The sequence below is a fragment of the Chiloscyllium plagiosum genome, unplaced genomic scaffold, assembly GCF_037043375.1.
Source record: "Chiloscyllium plagiosum isolate Xiang-an unplaced genomic scaffold, Cpla_swu_hap1 HiC_scaffold_49, whole genome shotgun sequence".
NCBI lineage: Eukaryota > Metazoa > Chordata > Chondrichthyes > Orectolobiformes > Hemiscylliidae > Chiloscyllium > Chiloscyllium plagiosum.
Genome location: NW_028270187.1, coordinates 3152391 through 3171215, shown reverse-complemented (window position 1 = coordinate 3171215; position 18825 = coordinate 3152391). Strand labels below are relative to the sequence as shown.

At 41.6% G+C, this 18825-nt stretch overlaps 1 protein-coding gene and 1 long non-coding RNA gene across 9 annotated transcripts in view; one reads left to right on the top strand and one right to left on the bottom strand.

The window, feature by feature from the left end:
* Positions 1 to 18825, bottom strand: part of LOC122544500 (uncharacterized) — a 63522-nt gene that overhangs the window by 38018 nt on the left and 6679 nt on the right. For 3 of the 8 annotated variants that reach the window (XR_015755109.1, XM_087984709.1, XM_087984710.1), the window contains exons 3-4: positions 12287 to 12399; positions 6191 to 6272 (exon numbers count right to left, since the gene is read on the bottom strand). Coding sequence is in view for 2 of the 8 variants with exons in the window: in XM_087984709.1 (XP_087840835.1) it covers positions 6191 to 6272; positions 12287 to 12399 (195 nt within the window). In the remaining 6 variants the exon portion in view is untranslated. Of the gene's footprint in view, positions 1 to 5960; positions 6273 to 8707; positions 11108 to 12286; positions 12400 to 17261; positions 17364 to 18825 lie in introns of those variants that run through there. The other 5 variants (XR_015755110.1, XR_015755111.1, XR_015755113.1 and 2 more) reach the window with 5 other exon arrangements.
* The window catches only part of LOC148135378 (uncharacterized), a 40942-nt gene that overhangs the window by 16399 nt on the left and 5718 nt on the right, over positions 1 to 18825 (top strand). The window lies entirely within an intron of this gene.

The following is an 18825-nucleotide window of genomic DNA, read 5'->3' as shown; positions in this document are numbered from 1 at the left end:
CCATTCGAAATTGCGATTACATTTGTTGTCAAGTTACGCAAACCACTGGAACCTGACTGAATGTTTTCTATACTTGGGGTTGATGCAACTCGTTCTCAATTGCACGGAGTTGAAGAGAAATGAAAATAAGATGTTTCTATGTAATACTTTTCTTGAGTCACGAGCTTGACTGCGGGATGAATTATTTCTGAGATCTTGACTGATAACTGTGGGCCCAGAGACGTATCGATAACTGTGGGCTTTGAAAATACGTGCAGTGTAACTGAACCACGTTGCTGCACTTTTCAATTAAGCGGCTTGCAGTTTCATGCAGGGATTTATAACATTTCTCAGTCTTACGCGAACGCCTGTTAACCAGCAACTGTTAGCATTCTATATATATATATATATGCGTCACTTTAACTTTATATCTGTCGTGTCCTAATTTACACATTTTGCATTAACTCAACATTTGTCCAATGAGGCTCTGGTCCTCCATCTAATAGTCAGTATTATTTCAAGACAAGTTTTATTCTGTTACCATCAAACACTGATCTGAGCGGTAAAACGTTCCACTATTTGCCAGCCACTTGGAAATATTCCTCCAATCTGTGCCCCCAGGAGAAAGTGAGAACTGCAGATGCTGGGGATCAGAGGCTTATGCCCAAAACGTCGAGATGAAGGGTTTATGCTTAAAACATCGATTCTCCTGCTCCTCGGACGCTGCCTGACCTGCTGTGCTTTTCCAGCACCACACTCTCGATTCCAATCTGTGCCCGTCTGTTTCTGGGATGTATTTTTGTAAACTCTATTTCACAGTCTTAGCGTGTCAGTACGTTATTGGACTGTAACTCAAACCTTCTGAAGTGTACCTTATTGCTTTACTCTGTCAGTGTCAATTTTGAAAGTACCGGATACCACTTTGGACAGACACAGGTAGGACTCACTACCCTCCACTCCCAAACCCTATGAATATCAGCCTCTGCAAATTGAAGTTGGGTTTGTATTTATAACTGCAGCATTTTGATAAAGGATAATACTTTGTACATTGTTACTGACAATATCTGCAATGTCACTGCGGATGTTGCATTGTTTATGCCAGTTTCTAGCAAATCAATAGTTGTATTATACCCGAACAATTTATTGCTTTGCAGTGACTCAGTATTTCATTCTGTAACTGTCAGTTTATTGTTTCTAATCTTGTATTTACTCAGTTTCAGTCAATCACTGGCATGACAGAGCAAATATATCAACATCTCAAAGTTTCTGATGAAATGGATGGTTAATCTTTTATTTCACTCCATCCTTGATACATCAGGGTAACTTATAACTGAATCGATCAGTATATGATCTGTGAGCACACACATATCAGTAAGTTACAGATAAAGTGTATGGTGAATGATGCTGCAGATACAGTGTATATGCTGTAGTTATTAATTTCTTTCAATCTTGTGTCACTTGAACTATCTCAGAGCAGACGACCATAAGAAGTATGAGAATTCTGTGACAATTCTATCTGCCTGTGTGTACTCTGTCATGAGAACAGATCACAAAGGCTTTAGTTATGGTCTTCATCTCATTTTGATGTTTAGTGCCCATAACCAAAGACTCCCTTGTCTATCAATAAAGATAAATGGCTACATTAGCATAAATTAAGCTGATAACTCAACCCTAACTGATCTCTGTGGATCAGAAGAAGGGGAGAATGTTCTGCATTGCTTTCTTAGACAGAAGGCTTCCTGTTCACAACTGTGTCCCTTACTCAGGATTCTCTCATGAGCATTGACATACTCCCAGCATCAACTCTGTCAACTCCCTTCAAATCACTTTTGTTTTCCTCTAAAAGTCATACATTGTTCTTCAAAACTCCAATGAGAATATACCCACCCATTTTATACATACAATGAGAGCGTATGTATCAATCGGCAGCTCTAGATTAATTACATTACAGTGTGGAAACAGGCCCTTCGGCCCAACAAAAGTTCACACCGAACCGCCGAAGCGCAACCCACCCATACCCCTACATTTACCCCTTACCTAACACTGTGGGTAATTTAGCATGGCCAATTCACCTGAATTGAACATCTTTGGACTGTGGGAGGAAACCCACGCAGACACAGGGAGAACGTGCAAACTTCACACAGTCAGTCGCCTGAGGCGGGAATTGAACCCGGGTCTCCGGCGCTGTGAGGCAGCAGTGCTAACCACTGTGCCACCGTGCCGCCCAAAGTTTCTGCTATTTGAATATGAGAGTACAGGTATCACCCTCTCTCAATAAGATTCTGCTATGTGCATACTTGAGTGAAGTTATCACCCTATACTTGTTGGTTTGTACTGTGTGAATATGACAGTTTCTAGTCTGTAAATGGGATAGTTTAAATCAATCGGCCATGTCAATTTCTGTATTGTTAAAATGTGAACATAGTTAACAATGTCAACCTGCCATCTTCTGCGAAGTGAACATGTGGGAGTCCATATTGAAATGTACCTGTTGCTTTCAGCGACAGGAATGCATGAGTTTAGTTATCAATCTTTTACTGTGAGTTTCTTCTATGTGAATGTATTGATTTAGTTATCCATCTGTACTGATGAAGGGCTTTTAAACAAAACATCAATTCTCCTGCTCCTTGGGTGCTTCCTGACCTGCTGTGCTTTTCCAGCACCACACTCCCGACTCTAATCTCCAGCATCTGCAGTCCTCACCTTTGTCTATCCGTTTGTACCTGTCAGTTTCTGATCTGTGAATATGGAAGTGTAGTTATTGATGTGTCCATCAGTTTCTGTAATTTGAATATGACTGTCTAGTTATCTATCTCTCCCAGTCAGTTTCTGTGATGTAAAGATGACAGTCCAATTATCTATCTCTCCCTGTCAGATTCTGCTGTGAATATGAGAATGTCATTACCAGTCTATACCTGTCAGCTTTTGCTATGTCAATGTGATTTTAGTTATCAATCTGCCTCATTAGGTTCTAGGTGAATGTAAAAATGTAGTTATCGATATATACCTGTGAGATTCTGCTCTGGGAATGTGGGTGTTATCAAAATGTACTTGTCAGTTTCTGCAATGTGAATGTTTGAGTGCAGATTTCAATCTGTACCTGTCAGTTTTTGCAATGCGAATGTGTTTGTGCAATCATCAGTCTATTTCTGACAGCTTCAACTATATGAATGGATGAGTGCATCTGTACCTGAAAGTATCTGTACCTGTCAGTTTGTGTTCTGTGAATAAGTGAGTGTACTTACACATTTGTCTCTTTTTAACATGACAGAAACTACAGGAGCTCTATTTACTTCAAATCTCTGTTGCTCAACATGAATAAGATTTTATCTATTGCCATCCATATCAGGGCGGCATGGTGGCACAGTGGTGCCAGGGACACAGATTCAATTCCAGCCTTGGTTCATTATCTGTGTACAGTTTGCACATTCTGCCATGAGTTTCCTCTGAGTGCTGTAGTTGCATGGTCCAAACATGTGCAGGTTTGCTGGATTAGCCACGGTAAATTGTCCTGTATTATTCAAGGATGTGCAGTGTCAGTGGGTTAACTGTGGCAAACGTGGAGTTATGGGGATAGGGTGGGGTCTACATCTGGGTGGGATCCGCTTTAGAGAGTTGCTGCTGGGGGATGGGCCAAATGACCTCTCTCTGTACTGGAGAAATTCTATGTACTGTAAATGAAAGTAAGACTTTTTCTATCATTGTCAGTCTCCACAGTGTAAAGCACTTTGGATAATTTCCACAACTTTTATTCAATGGTACAGTTTTTGATTGTAAAGTTATATTCTGAATGTGCATTTTGAATTTATTGTTATGGCTGTTCATGCTACGTTCCCCTGAGAATCAAAGTTTCTGGTACTGAGTCTGGCTCTAATGCAACGAGGGGTACATCGGCTTCCAAGAGATCAATTGTGTGAGGGGATTCTGTAGTCCGAGGTACAGACAGACGTTTCTGTGGCCAGTAGCGATAAAGCAGAATGGTGTGTTGGTTCCCTGGTGCCAGGATCAAGGATGTCTCAGTGATGGTGCAGAATGTTCTCATGGGGGAAGAGGGGACAGCAAGAGGTCATTGTCCACATTGGAACCAACAACATAGGAAGGGAAAAGGTTGAGATTCTGAAGGGAGATTACAAAGAGTTAGGCAGAAATTTAAAAAGTTTACTCCCAGTGTTACAAGCTAGTGAGGGCAGGAATAGGTGGATAGAGCAGATGAATGCATGGCTGAGGAACTGGTATATGGGGAAGGATTCACATTTTTGGATCATTGGAATCTCTTTTGGGGTAAAGGTGACCTGTACAAGAAGGACGGATTGCACCTAAATTGGAAGGGGACTAATATACTGGCAAGGCAATTTCCTAGATCTGCTCAGGAGGATTTAAACTAGTAAGGTGGGAACGATGGAAGTAGTGAAGAAAGCGATCAGTCTGAGACTGGTACAGTTGAGAACAGAAGCGAGTCAAACAGTCAGGGCAAGCAGGGACAAAGTAGGACTAATAAATTAAACTGCATTTACTTCAAAGCAAGGGGATTAACAGGGAAAGCAGATGAACTCAGGGCATGGTTAGGAACATGGGACTGGGATATCATAGCAATTACAGAAACATTGCTCAGGGATGGGCAAGACTGGCAGCTTCATGTTCCAGGATACAAATGCTACAGGAAGGATAGAAAGGGAGGCAAGAGAGGAGGTGTAGTGGCAATTATGATAAGGGATAGTATTACAGCTGTGCTGAGGGAGGATATTCCTGGAAATACATCTAGGGAAGTTATTTGGGTGGAACTGAGAAATAAGAAAGGGATAATCATCTTATTGGGATTGTATTATAGACCCCCGAATAGTCAGAGGGAAATTGAGAATCAAACTTGTAAGGAGATCTCAGCTATCTGTAAGAATAACAGGGTGGTTATGGTAGGGGTTTTTAACTTTACAAACATAGACTGGGACTGCCATAGTGTTAAGGGTTTAGATGGAGAGCAATTTGTTGAGTACATACAAGACAATTTTCTGATTCAGTATGTGGATGTATCTACTAGAGAAAGTGCAAAACTTGACGTATTCTTGGGAAATAAGGCAGGGCAGGTGACTGAGGTGTCAGTGGGGGAGCAGCGACCATAATTCTATTAGATTTAAAATAGTGATGGAAAAGGATAGACCAGATCTAAAAGTTGAAGTTCTAAATTGGAGAAAGGCCAATTTTGACGGTATTTGGCAAGAACTTTCGAAAGCTGATTGGAGGCAGATGTTCACAGGTAAAGGGATGGCTGGAAATTGGGAAGCCTTCAGAAATGAGATAACAAGAATCCAGAGAAAGTATATTCCTGTCAGGGTGAAAGGAAAGGCTGGTAGGTATAGGGAATGCTGAATGACTAAAGAAATTGAGGGTTTGATTAAGAAAAAGAAGGAAGCATATGTCAGGTATAGACAGGATAGATCGAGTGAATCCTGAGAAGAGTATAAAGGAAGTAGGAGACTACTTAAGAGGGAAAGAGACCTAAGGGACAACTTTTTCACACAGAGGGTGGTACGGGTATGGAATGAGCTGCCAGAGGAAGTGGTGGAGGCTGGTACAATTGCAACATTTAAGAGGCGTTTGGACGGGTATATGAATAAGAAGGGTTTGGAGAAATATGGGCAGGGTGCTGGCAGTGGGACTAGATTGGGTTGGGATATCTGGTCGGCATGGACTGGTTGGAGCAAAGGGTCTGTTTCCATGTTGTACATCTCTATGACTCAATGAGACATATGGGGAGTTTTATTTTTAAACAAAGAGAGTGGTGGAAGTGGAACACACTGCCAGGGGTGGAGATGGAGGAAGATAAAATAAGGGTATTGAAAGGACTTTTAGGTAAGCAATTGAATATGTCAGAAATGGAGGGTTATGGACTAAGGCCAGGCAGAAGGGATTAATTGCATTTTGGCGGCATGTTCGGCACAACATGGTGGGCTGAAGGACCCATTCCTGTCCTGTACCGTTCGATGTTCAGACTTTAATACAGTGTATATTTTGGAAGAGAATTCATTCAAGTTGATTGAAACTGGGTAGGATGCATTTAGAGTATAGATTAAAAAATATAAACTTCCGTTTCCTCAGTGGTGTTTGATTCTTGTTTTGAACATATCTCTCTGGGAATGGAGCTCAATGTGAGTCTGACTCAATCCACTCTGTGACTGTGGAAAGCATGTTCTTCGCTGTGACAGCAGTAACATACCTGCTGTTTGTTCGAAGCAGCTGGTCACACTTGGCTCTGTACTGAGGGAATATTACATTGTCTTGGTCCTTTGAGTACTTGCCTGGAGAAAGATAGAAGAGATACCTCCTGTAAATCAACATCAGCTGTGATTGGCAACATCAATGTAACATTCAGATCCTCATCATTAAGGTTTTTTTTATTTAAAGCCAGCAATTTAAACAGAACCACGGGTCTGATTCTACTCCTGCCCTGAGCTGTTTCTTGTCCATTTTTTCTTAAAATTTTAAGCCCAAAGGAATGAGATCCAGAAACGAAACAACACCCATACAGCTCCATAAATGGGGCCTACCTGATGCAAGTGGGTATGTGGATATGTGAGTTTAGTTATTGATCTATACTTGTCAGTTCCTGCTTGAATGTGTGAGTGTAGTTATCAAACTGTAACATTCATTATATGGTCAATATATTTACATATTCACACTGCAAAGACTGGCAGTGTCCAATTGATAACTGTTGAATCATAAAAATAATACAACACAGAGGGGGCTATTCAGCCCATCTTGTCCATGCCAACCCAAAGACCCCCAGATGCCCTTTCTCATCCCATCTTCTTGCCACAGCCCATAGCTTTGCATTTAACGGAACTTGAGGTGCAGTTCAAGGGATTTTTGTTTAAAAGAGTTTATGGTCTTTGCCTGTACCACCAAATCAGGCAGCGAATTCCAGATACCCAGATGCATAAAAAACATTTTCCTCACATATCATGTAATCCTACACCACTTCGTTTGAATCAATGATCCCTGGTGTTTGAACTCTCTGCCAAAGGAAACAGGTTCCTCCTGTATACTCTAATCACTCCCTCTCACTATTTCGTGAAAAATCACACAACACCAGGTTATAGTTCAACAGGTATATTTGGAAGCACAAGCTTTCGGAGTTCTGCTCCTTCATTAGTAGCTCACTATTTAATATCCACTATTTAATATTCCTTAATCATGGCACCTCTGTTCCAAAGAATATAACCCCAACCTCTCCAATCTCTCCCGATAGCTACAATTCACCAGCCCTGGCAACATTCCAGTAAATCTCCTCTGCACTCTCTATCCAGAGCAATGACGTCCTTCCTGTGATGTGGTGACCTGACTGCACGCAATACTCCAGTTATAGCCTCACCAGTGCCTTATACAGTTTCATTGTTATATCCCTACTTTTGAATTCCATCCCTCTACCCATGAAGGAGAGCATTCCACGTGCCTTCTTTACAACCCCATCTACCTTTAGGGACCCATGCACTTGCACACCAAGATCTCTCACTTACCCTGCCCCCTCAGTATATTCCCATTTATTGTCTATTGCCATTTACTGATTGATTTCCCAAAATGCATTCCCTCACACTTCTCAGAGCTGAACTCCATCTGCCACTTTCCTGCCCACTCCACCAAACCATCTATAATACTTTTCAAGCTGACAGCTATCCTCTACACTATCCATTAAATGGCCAATTTTTGGGTCATCTGCAAATTTCACAAATCTGCCCACCACATTCAAGTCCAAATCCTTAATGTATAAAACAAAGAGCAGAGGTCCCAACACTGAGCCATGCAGAGCACCACTTGAAACAACTTTCCATTCACAAGAGCAGCAATCAACCATTACCATTTGTTTCCTGTTACGAAGCCAACTTTGCATCCAATTCACCACACTACCCTGTATCCCACAGCTTTTACTTTTTGAACGAGTCTGCAGTGATGATGATGCTCCTTTAACAAGCCTGTAAAAAACACAGGCTCCGAAAAGTCTGACTTGATGGGTTTTAGGGACATTTTAATTATAGCTAACAGATAATGCCTCAGGCAAAAGGCTTCCACATTTTTAAAAAGAACACAAGGGGAGTGGCCCAGTTTTCCCAGCTCAGTTTTTCTCTGGTTTGAAGTTTGTGAGAAGATTTGTAGCTCGGGTGCTCGTTGTTGTGGTTTTGTTCGCCGAGCTGGGAATTTGTGTTGCAGACGTTTCGTCCCCTGTCTAGGTGACATCCTCAGTGCTTGGGAACCTCCTGTGAAGTGCTTCTGTGATCTTTGTTCTGGCATTTGTAGTGGTTTGAATCTGCTGCTTCCAGTTGTCAGTTCCAGCTGTCTGGTGCAGTGGTCAGTATATTGGGTCCAGGTCGATGTGCTGTTTTCCCTGGAGTGTCAGAGGCTGAGGGGTGACCTTATAGAGGTTTGCAAAATTATGAGGGGCATGGATAGGGTAAATAGACAAAGTCTTTTCCCTGGGGCCGGGGAGTCCAGAACTAGAGGGCATAGGTTTAGGTTGAGAGGGGAAAGATATAAAAGAGGCCAAAGGGGCAACTTTTTCACACAGAGGGTGGTACGTGTATGGAATAAGCTGCCAGAGGAAGTGGTGGAAGGTAGTACAATTGCAACATTTAAGAGACATTTGGATGGGTATATGAATAGGAAGGGTTTGGAGGGATATGGGCCGGGTGCTGGCAGGTGGGACTAGATTGGGTTGGGATATCTGGTCGGTATGGACAGGTTGGACCGAAGGTTCTGTTTCCATCTCTATGACTCTATGTAGGGATTTATAGCATTTCTCAGTGTTACGCGAATACCTGTTAACCAGCAACTGTTAGCATGCTATATATGTGTCACTTTAACTTTGTATCTGTCATGTCCTTATTTGCACATTTTGCATTCACTCAACATCTGTCCATTCAGACTCTGCTCCTCTGTGTAACAGTCAATTAGCGTTACTTCAAGAGAGGTTTTATTCTGTATCCATCAAGCACTGATGTAAGCAGTAATATGTTACGCTATTTGCCAGCCACTTAGAAATATTCCTGCAATCTGTGTCCCTAGGAGAAGTGAGGACTACAGATGCTGAGGATGAGAGGGTTTATGCCTGAAACATCGAAATGAAGGGCTTATGCCTGATACATTGATTCTCCTGCTTCCCGGATGCTGGCTGACCTGCTGTGCTTTTCCAGCACCACACTCTCGACACCAATCTGTGCCCATCTGTTTCTGGGATGTAAAGCATTTTTGTAAACCCTATTTCACAGTCTTTACATGTCAGTATGTTACTGGACTATAACTCAAACCTTTTTAAGTGTAACTTGTTTTACTCTGTAATTGTCATCCATTGACATAAGAATGTGTTTCATGTAGTGTCTACAACTTTGAATGTACCAGATACCACTTTGGACAGACACAGGTAGGACTCACTACCCTCCACTCCTATACCCTATGAATATCAGCTTCTGCACACAGACAGCCACCCAAGGCTAGAATCGAACCTGGGACCCTGTTGCTGTGAGGCTGCAGTGCTAACCACTGAGCAACTGTGTTACCCCAATAGCAGGGGTGGGATCTCCAGTGAGAATATGCCCAGCCATTTTATACTACAATGAGAGCCTATATGTCAATCTGCAACTCAGATTTTGCAACGTGAATATGTGAGTACAGTTATCACTCTCTCCCTGTCAGTTTCTGCGATGTGCATACTTGAGTGAAGTTATCTGCCTGTACCTGTGGGTTTCCACTCACTGAATATACGAGTAGAGGTATTACTCTCTCCCAATAAGATTTTCGTATATGCATACTTGAGTGAAGTTATCACCTCATACCTGTTGGTTTCTGCGATGTAAATATGACAGTTTTTGCTCTGTGAATGTGATTGTTTAATTATCAATCTGTCCATGTCGGTTTCAGCATTGTTAAAATTTGAACATTGTTATCAATATATACCTGCCGTCTTCTGCCAAGTGAACATGTGGGGGTCTGTATTGAAATGTACCTTTTGCTTTCTGCGGCATGAATGCATGAGTGTGGTTGTCAATCTTTCCCTGTCAGTTTCTGCTATGTAAATGTATGGTTTAGTTATCCATCTGTATTGATGAAGGGCTTTTAGCCAAAACCGCAATTCTTCTGTTCCTTGGATGCTTCCTGACCTGCTGTGCTTTTCCAGCACCACACTCCTGACTCTAATCTCCAGCATCTGCAGTCCTCACTTTCGCGTATCCATCTGTACCTGTCAGTTTCTGATCTGTGAATATGGAAGTGTGGTTATTGATCTGTCCATTATTCTCTCCAATTTGAATATGACTGTCTAGTTATCTATCTCTCCCTGTCAGTTTCTGTGATGTGAAGATGACGGTCCAATTATCTATCTGCCCATGTCAGAGTCTGCTGTGTGAATAGGAGTGTCATTATCAGTCTCTACCTGTCAGCTTTTACTATGTCAATGCGATGTTAGTTATCAATCTGCCTCATTAGGTTCTATGTGAATGTAAGAATTTAGTTATCAATATATACCTGTCAGACTTTCCTCTGGGAATATGTGAGTGTATTATCAAAATGTACCTGTATGTTTCTGCAATGTGAATGTGTTTGTGCAATCATCAGTCTATCCCTGACAGCTTCAACTATATGAATGGATGAGTGCATTTGTACCTGAAAGTAGCTTTACCTGTCAGTGTGTGTTCTGTGAATAAGTGATTGTACTTATACATTTGTCTCTGTTTAACATGACACTTGCAGAAACTGTAGGAGCTCTATTTACTTCAAATCTCTGTTGCTCAACATGAATAAGATTTCATCGATTTTCCATCCATATCCGGATGGCATGGTGGCACAGTGGTGCCAGGGACACAGATTCAATTCCAACTATGCTTCATTATCTCTGTGCAGTTTGCACGTTCTGCCCGTGTCTGCATGGGTTTCCTCTGGATGCTGTTGTTTTTCTGCATGGTCCAAACATGTGCAGGTTTGCTGGATTAGCCATGGTAAATTGTCCTGTAGTCTTCAAGGATGTGCAGTGTCAGTGGGTTAACCGTGGCAAATGTGGAGTTATGTGGATAGGGTGGGATCTACATCAGGGTGGGATCCGCTTTAGAGAGTTGTTGTTGGGGAATGGGCCAAATGACTTCTATCTGTACTGGAGAAATTCTATATACTGTAAATGAAAGTGAGACGTTTTAATACCAGTGTCAGTCTCTGACAGTATAGAGCAGTTTGGACAATTTCCACAACTTTTATTCTATGGTACAGTTAATGATTGTAAGTTATATTCTGAATGTGCATTTTGAATTTATTGTTCACATGTTTATAACAAGAACACTTTATGAGAGCTTTTTCATTAAGTGTCCAATAGTCTCTGTGGATCTGTCTAAATGTGTACCTTTTCATGTCAATATTTCATTTCCCTTTGGCCCACTTGAAAACAAAGTATTTATTCAGTCATTTTGTAAGAGATGTGTTCTGCTTTCACTTTGTGGAAACAAATTAAATTGGAATATTTGTTTCAATCTGACACTTGGCCTGCTATCTAATTCCCCCAGTCTGGACAAACAGAATTGATACATGAATTACATACAGTCAGTCAGACAGCAAGTTTAAACCATGGTGAGATAACTGGATGAATACTTAATCTGAATGTTTATTTACTTCTTTCCCTACTTAACTGGAATATATTGTGACCATGCAAAAGGGGGTTCAGTATTTCTGAATAAACAAGTGGAGTTTACTTTTTGACCAATGTGATGCCATGCATTTAAATTTGATTAGAAGTGCACTTGTACACTGGGACTGACATATTTCACTCTTACCCTGTCCTGTTTAACTTCATTAATGAAATGCTAACCATGTGACCCTTGCAGGCATGATTTTTCTATTTTTACCTGTGGACCTATTAACCTGACAGTATTTATGTGCTTTGCAAGTTATTCTATACCCACTGTGTATTAGCACAATCTCATTCTTTGTTGCGTCCAGAAATCAGTTTCCTTCACACCCTTCATTACATGAATAAGGACAATAACTGGCGCAGTCAGCAACTATTTGCTCTGCTCTTCCATTTACTTGTACGGCTTGAGTACTTGGGAATTACTATCTACCTGTCAGTCTGTGCTATTCAATGGGACTGGTCCTTCAAAACTCTGCTCAGATGTGACAGGCTGCCACAGAGTAGAGCCACGTTGTCCAGTGAAGAACTTAGACATTAAACTTTAATGTTTACTACTCAGGCTGTTCTCCATTGTGTAAACACACAGATTTTATATATAAAAAAGATTTTTGAAAGGAACAGTTATGACACAGGGAGGATGCCCATACTCACTTGACCCTGCTTCAGTCTTCCTGCGTTGTGTCACTGAGCAGTTTAAATGTTTGCTGTAAAATGGACAGCCAGTTAGCAAAGTGGGACGGGAGAGAGTTCTCAGTTCATGTTTCCTGAAGTGAATGGGAAAGATCTTATTTTCCATCAGGATTCACAGACAAGTAAAACTATAACACATTGCCACAGAAACGAGTCTGTGCTGTTCTTAAAAGTCAAAGTAGGAAAAGCAATGGACTTTTACAATTCTGACAGGGTGGAATCTAACTGGGAGTAGTGATATCAAGGTCTGGCCTTCAGAGAGTCATACAGTTGTACAGCACAGAAACAGGTCCTTTGGTCCAAGTTGTTAGTGCTGACCAGAGATCCTAATCTGACCAAGTCCCATTTGCCAGCATTTGGTCTGTCTCCCTCTAAACTCTTCCTATTCATGTACTGATCCAGGCGCCTGCATAAGATTGTAACTGTACCCACCACCTCCACTTCCTCTGGTCGCTCATTCCATACAAGCACCACCCTTTGCAATGATAAAGTAACCCCACACGTGCTTTTTAAATCTTTTCCCTCTCACCTTAAACCTATGCCCTCTATTTTTGGACTCCCCAACATTAGAAAAAAGACCTTACGTATTCACCCTCTCAATGTCACTCATGATTTTGTTAACCTCAATAAGGTCATACCTCAGCCTCAGGCAGTCCATGGAGAAAAGAAAACTGCCTATTTGGCCTCTCCCCATAACTCAAATCCTCTAGTCCTGGCAACGAAATATACTGATGGGAGTAGTGCAGTTGATGTAGTTTACATGGACTACAGTAAAGCCTCTGTAGGAGCATAATCCCCGACCAGAGATAAAAGACTCAGGAGGCAGGCAGGATTCAGGCAAGTGGTAGGTGTTTATTCAAGCAGAAACCAGTTAATGCAGGGAGAGGGCCAAAGGATCTTCCCCTGAGACTGGCCTCAGAAGAGAGATCCATGGTACACACTGATTTTACAATAAAAAAAGCAGTATTTATTGTACACGTTCTGTGAACAATCACAAACAACGTGATTAATATGTTCTTCCCTCTTACTTTGCATACCCTATTCTATGAGACACCTAATCAATAATGGGCATCCATTGGACAGCTCCAGTTCACATGATCTCAAGGTGATGAGCAGATACTGTAATCGCTCGGCCTTGGGATCTTTCTACACATTCTATTTGTTCACATTCCAGAGTTACTTGCTATACTCCTTCAGGTTTCTGTCAAGCTAGCTTATCTTGAGGGACATCCTGAATGCTATTATTCATTGTATTTAATTTTAATCAAATTGTATTGCTCCTCTTGCATGTCCCAAAGTCCTTATTATATATGAAGAAAAAACAGAAAACAGTTAATTTTGCATTATTTGCTAAAAATTTGTAATTTTAATTTTTTTTTAGATTAGATTAGATTAGATTACATTACAGTGTGGAAACAGGCCCTTCGGCCCAACAAGTCCACACCGACCCGCCGAAGCGAAACCCACCCATACCCCTACATTTACCCCTTACCTAACACTACGGGCAATTTAGCATGGCCAATTCACCTGACCCTGCACATCTTTTTGGACTGTGGGAGGAAACCGGAGCACCCGGAGGAAACCCACGCAGACACGGGGAGAACGTGCAAACACCACACAGTCAGTCGCCTGAGGCGGGAATTGAACCCGGGTCTCAGGCGCTGTAGCAGTGCTAACCACTGTGCCACCGTGCCGCCCACTTCTGTTATAAAGTTAGTTAAAATGTGTAAAGTCACACAGTTACAAAACTGAGTAGTATAAGATAACTTTAGCTGTTGCCCCCTCAGTTGTTTTAGGGGATTAATGGTTTATATCTAACATCTGGTGCCTGTTCATTTACTGGCACAATTCCCTTTCATTTAATGTGGCTGGAGTTACTCGTTTATCAGACCTTAGGTCTGCTGGTCAGAACTGTTTCAAATGGGAACAGGCTGGGTCCTTTTTACTGTCCTCATGAGTGGCTTGTTCAATGGTATCATTATGCCTCAGTGTGTGTGAACAGGCTGATGTGCTTAGTTTCGGTCATTGTGTTTCACGTCCTGCTGTTTAATTCTACTTTCCACTTATCGGCCAGTTTGTGTTAACAGATGTGGGCCACTCTATTCTGGCAGGTACAGGCCATCCTGACAGCCTTTGACAAAGTCGCATATAAAAGACTGGTCTAAGATTGGCTCTTGGAGTCTTAAGCAAACTGGATCTGAAATTAGCTTGCAGACAGGATGCAAAGTGTGATGGTGATGGGTTGTGTTTGTGATTGGAAGCCTGTGACCAGCAGTGTCCCACAGGGATCAGTGCTGGGACACTTGCTGTTCATTATGTACATTAACGACTTGGATGTGAATGTAGAATGTATAATTACTATATTTATAGATGAGATTTTAGTGTGGAAGTGCAAAATGTGTTGGTGCAGGCTTGGAGGGCAAAGGGCATGTGACTGTGCTGTACTGTTCTTTCTTCTTCGACATGAAAATTGACAGCCCTGTTGATAGTGAGGGGGATGGTCTCATGAGTACTACCGGCACAACAATGGCTCTGATATTCCTGTAAGTGTAAGATAATGTATTTTAGGAGGTCTAATAAGGGAAAGAATTACATAATGAAGGGTAAGTCCCTAGGGAGTACTGAGGAACAAAGGGACCTTGGTATACAAGTCTATAGATCCCAGAAGGAAACAGCACAGGCAGACAGGCTGCTGAAGAAGGCATACAGAATGCTGGCCTTTATTACCTGAGCTGTACAATTTAAAAGCAAGGCACTCTTACAACAACTTTATAGAATATTGATTAGGCCACAGATGGAATACTGTGCGCAGGTCTGGCTGCCACCCTATCAGAAGGATGTGACTGTACTGGAGAGGGTGCAGTGTGTTGGAAAGTCACCGTTATGAGGCAAGACTGGATACGCTGAGTTTTATTTTCTTGGAGCAGTGGAGGCTAAGGGAGGATCTGTCTGAAGAATACCAGATTACCAGAAATGTAGGCAGAGTAGATTGAGAAAATCTTTCTCCCCGTGACCAATGTGTCTAAGTCCAGAGGGCACAAATTTAAATTGAGGAGAAAACAGCTTAGAGGAAATGTGAGAAAAATATTTTGACCCAGAGGGTGGGTAAAGTTTGGAACGTTCTGCCTGAGAGGGTGCTTGGGTACTCGCACAGCATTTAAGCAGCATCTGGACGTGCCTTTAATAAGCCAGGGTATAGTCAACTATGGGCCAAGTGCAGGTAAATGGGACGAATGCAGTTTGGTGTTTGTTGAACATCATGGACATGGTAGGCCAAAGGGCCTGTTTCTACACTGTACGACTCTATATCTCAATAATGACCTTGTAAATCTTGGCTGTACCACGTCAAGTTTAAAAACATCCTTTCTGTAGCAGGTTGATGAGAATTATACACAATCTCCTAAAAGTGGATTCACCAATATCCTGCACAGCCACCAGATGACCTCCCAACTCCTACACTCAGTATTCTGAACAATGAAGACAAGCACGCCAAATGCCTTCTTCACCGCCCTGTCTATCTGCAACTACTTTCATGGACTTGGAGGTGCCAGTGTTGGACTTGGGTGGACAAAGTGAAAAATAACAACACCAGGCTTTCGTCCAACAGGTTTATTTGGAAACACGAGCTTTCATCAGGTGGTTGAAGGAGGAACAGTGCTTTGAAAGCTAGTGCTTCCAAATAAACCTGTTGGAGTACATTCAAGGAAATCTTCACCGGCAAACTGAGGTTTCTTAGTTCAGCAATACTCCCCAATGCCCTACCGTTAAGTGTGGAATTCGTGCCTTGGTTTGCCTTCTCAAAATGTATGTAAACTAAACTACATCTGCCACTCCTCAGCCCACTGACCCACCTGAGAAGAGGTATAGTTAATAAGTATGCAGACGACACCACAATTGGAGGTGTAATGGACAGCAAAGAAGATTACCTCGGATTACAACAGGATCTTGATCAGATGGGCAAATGGGCTGAGAAGTGGCAAATGGAGTTTAATTTAGATAAGTGTGAGGTGCTGCATTTTGGGAAAGCAAATCTTAGCAAGACTTATACACTTAATGATAATGTCCCAGGGAGTGTTGCTGAACAAAGACCGTGGAGTGCATAGCTCCTTGAAAGTGGAGTTGCAGGTTGATAGGATAGTGAAGGCGGCGTTTGGTATGCTTTCCTTTATTGGCCAGTGAATTGATTACAGGAGTTGGGAGATCATGTTGCGGCTGTACAGGATATTGGTTAGGCCACTGTTGGAATATTGCATGAAATTCTAGTCTCCTACCTATTGGAAAGATATTGTGAAACTTGAAGGGGTTCAGAAAAGATTTACAGGAATGTTGCCAGGGTTGGAGTATTTGAGGTATCGGAAGAGGTTGAGTAGGCTTAAGACTGTTTTCAGATGGGTAATCTAATAGAGGTTTATAAAATCATGAGAGCTATGGATAGGATAAATAGACAACATTTATTCCCTGGGGTAGGGGAGTCCAGAGTGAGAGGGCATAGGTTTAGGGTTAGAGGGGAAGATTTAAAAGGGATCTGGAGGGCAATTTTTTCAATGTGACGTAGTGTGTGTATAGAATGAGCTGCCAGAGAAATTGGTGGAGACTGGTACAATTACACCATTTAAAAGGCACCTGGATAGATACAAGAACAGGAAGGGTTTAGAGGGATATGGGCCATGTGCTGGCAAACGAGACTGGATTAGTTCAGGATATCTGGTTGGCATGGAGTGTCTGTTTCTGTGCTGTATAAACCCATGACTGTATGGCTATGAATAATAACATTTATTGGAAATGGGGTGATGTGCATGGAGAATGGAGAGAGATTAAGAAATTGTAATTCCTTGTGGTATTTGACTCTGTTTGAAATTGAGCTGAATGTGCGTCTAATTCAAACTGCTCTGTGACCGTGGAAAGGACATTCTTTAGTCTGACAACAGTAACATACCAGCTGTTTGTTAGAAGGAACGGATCACACTTGACTTTGCCCCGAAGGAATATGTCTTGGTCCTTCAAGTATTTGTTTGGAGGAAGACAGAAGAGTTATCTCCTGTAAATCAACATTAAGTTTGACAGTATCAAACCTTTTGAATGTAACATTCATTTCATAATCATTGGGCTGTTTTTCTTTCAAACCGGCAAGTCCAACAGAACTACAGGTCTGATTCTATTCTTGGCTTGAGCTGCTCATTGTCTGGTGATTGTAATAAAAATATCTATACCAATTCACTGAGAACCAGATACAAACCAACACCTCCACAGCTCCACAATAGGGCTACCCAATACAAGTGCGTATCTGGATCTGAGAGTTTCCTTATCCTGTCAGTTCCTGCGAGGTGAATGTGGGAGTACAACTGTCAACCTGTCCCTGTCAGTATAAGCTGTGCAAATGTGTGAGTGAATGTAGTTATCAATCTGTCCCTGTCACACTCTGGTAAATATATTTACATTTTGGCATTGCAGAGACTGACAGGGACAGATTAATAACTACACTCACACATTTACACAGCATTAACTGACAGGTATAGATTGATAACTAAACTCATATCCACACAGAATAAACTTGCAGGGACTGGTTGTTAAATATATTTTAAATAAATAAAATCAGTCCCTATGTGTTTCACTGATGGGGATGTGAGGGTTTAGTCATCAATATGTACCTGTCAGTTTCTGCCCTGTGAATATGAGAGTTTACATACCAATCTGTCCTGTGCATCTGATAGGTTCAGGTTGATAACTACATGGTCAGTTTCAGCTTTGAGAACGCATGTGTCATTATCAGTATCTACCGGTCAGTTTTTGCTGTATGAATATTAAATGCAGTCATCAAAGTGTGCCCATCAGTTTCTTCTGTGAGAATGTAGATATTGATCTCTACTTGTCTGCTTTAGCTATACCAATGTGTGAATACAATTATCAAACAGTACCTGTCAGATTTTGCTATTTGACACCAGAGTGTCTTTATCAATCTGTTTCTCCTACTTCAATTTGAGAGAGTCGATACCAACCTGTCCCTGTCAGTTTCTTCCCTGTCAATATGTGAATACAGTTCTTGATCAGTCCTCATCAACTTCTGCTCTATGAATATGGGTGTATTAATCAAACTGTAGCTGTCAGTTTCAGCGATGTGAATGTGGGAGTACAGTTATCATTCTCTACCTGTCAATTTCTTCTTTGTCAAAGTGAGTGTAATTCAATCTGTACCTTTCAGACTCTGCTGCGTGAATACATAAATATAGTTATCAATCTGCAGCTGTCAGTTTCTGCTTGGCGAATACGTTTAAGTAATTGTCAATCTATCCCTGCTATGTGAATGTGAGAGCTGAATTTTCATCTGTTGCTATCAACTTCTGCTTTGTGAACGTGAGAGTTGAGTGATCAATCTTTCCCTGTCAGGCTCTGTAATTCCAGTGTTTTGAGTGTATTTACTCATCTTTTCCTGTCAGTTTGTGTGACTGTAGTTTTCAGCCTGTACCCCTCAGATTCTGCTATATGAACATAAGACTGCAGTT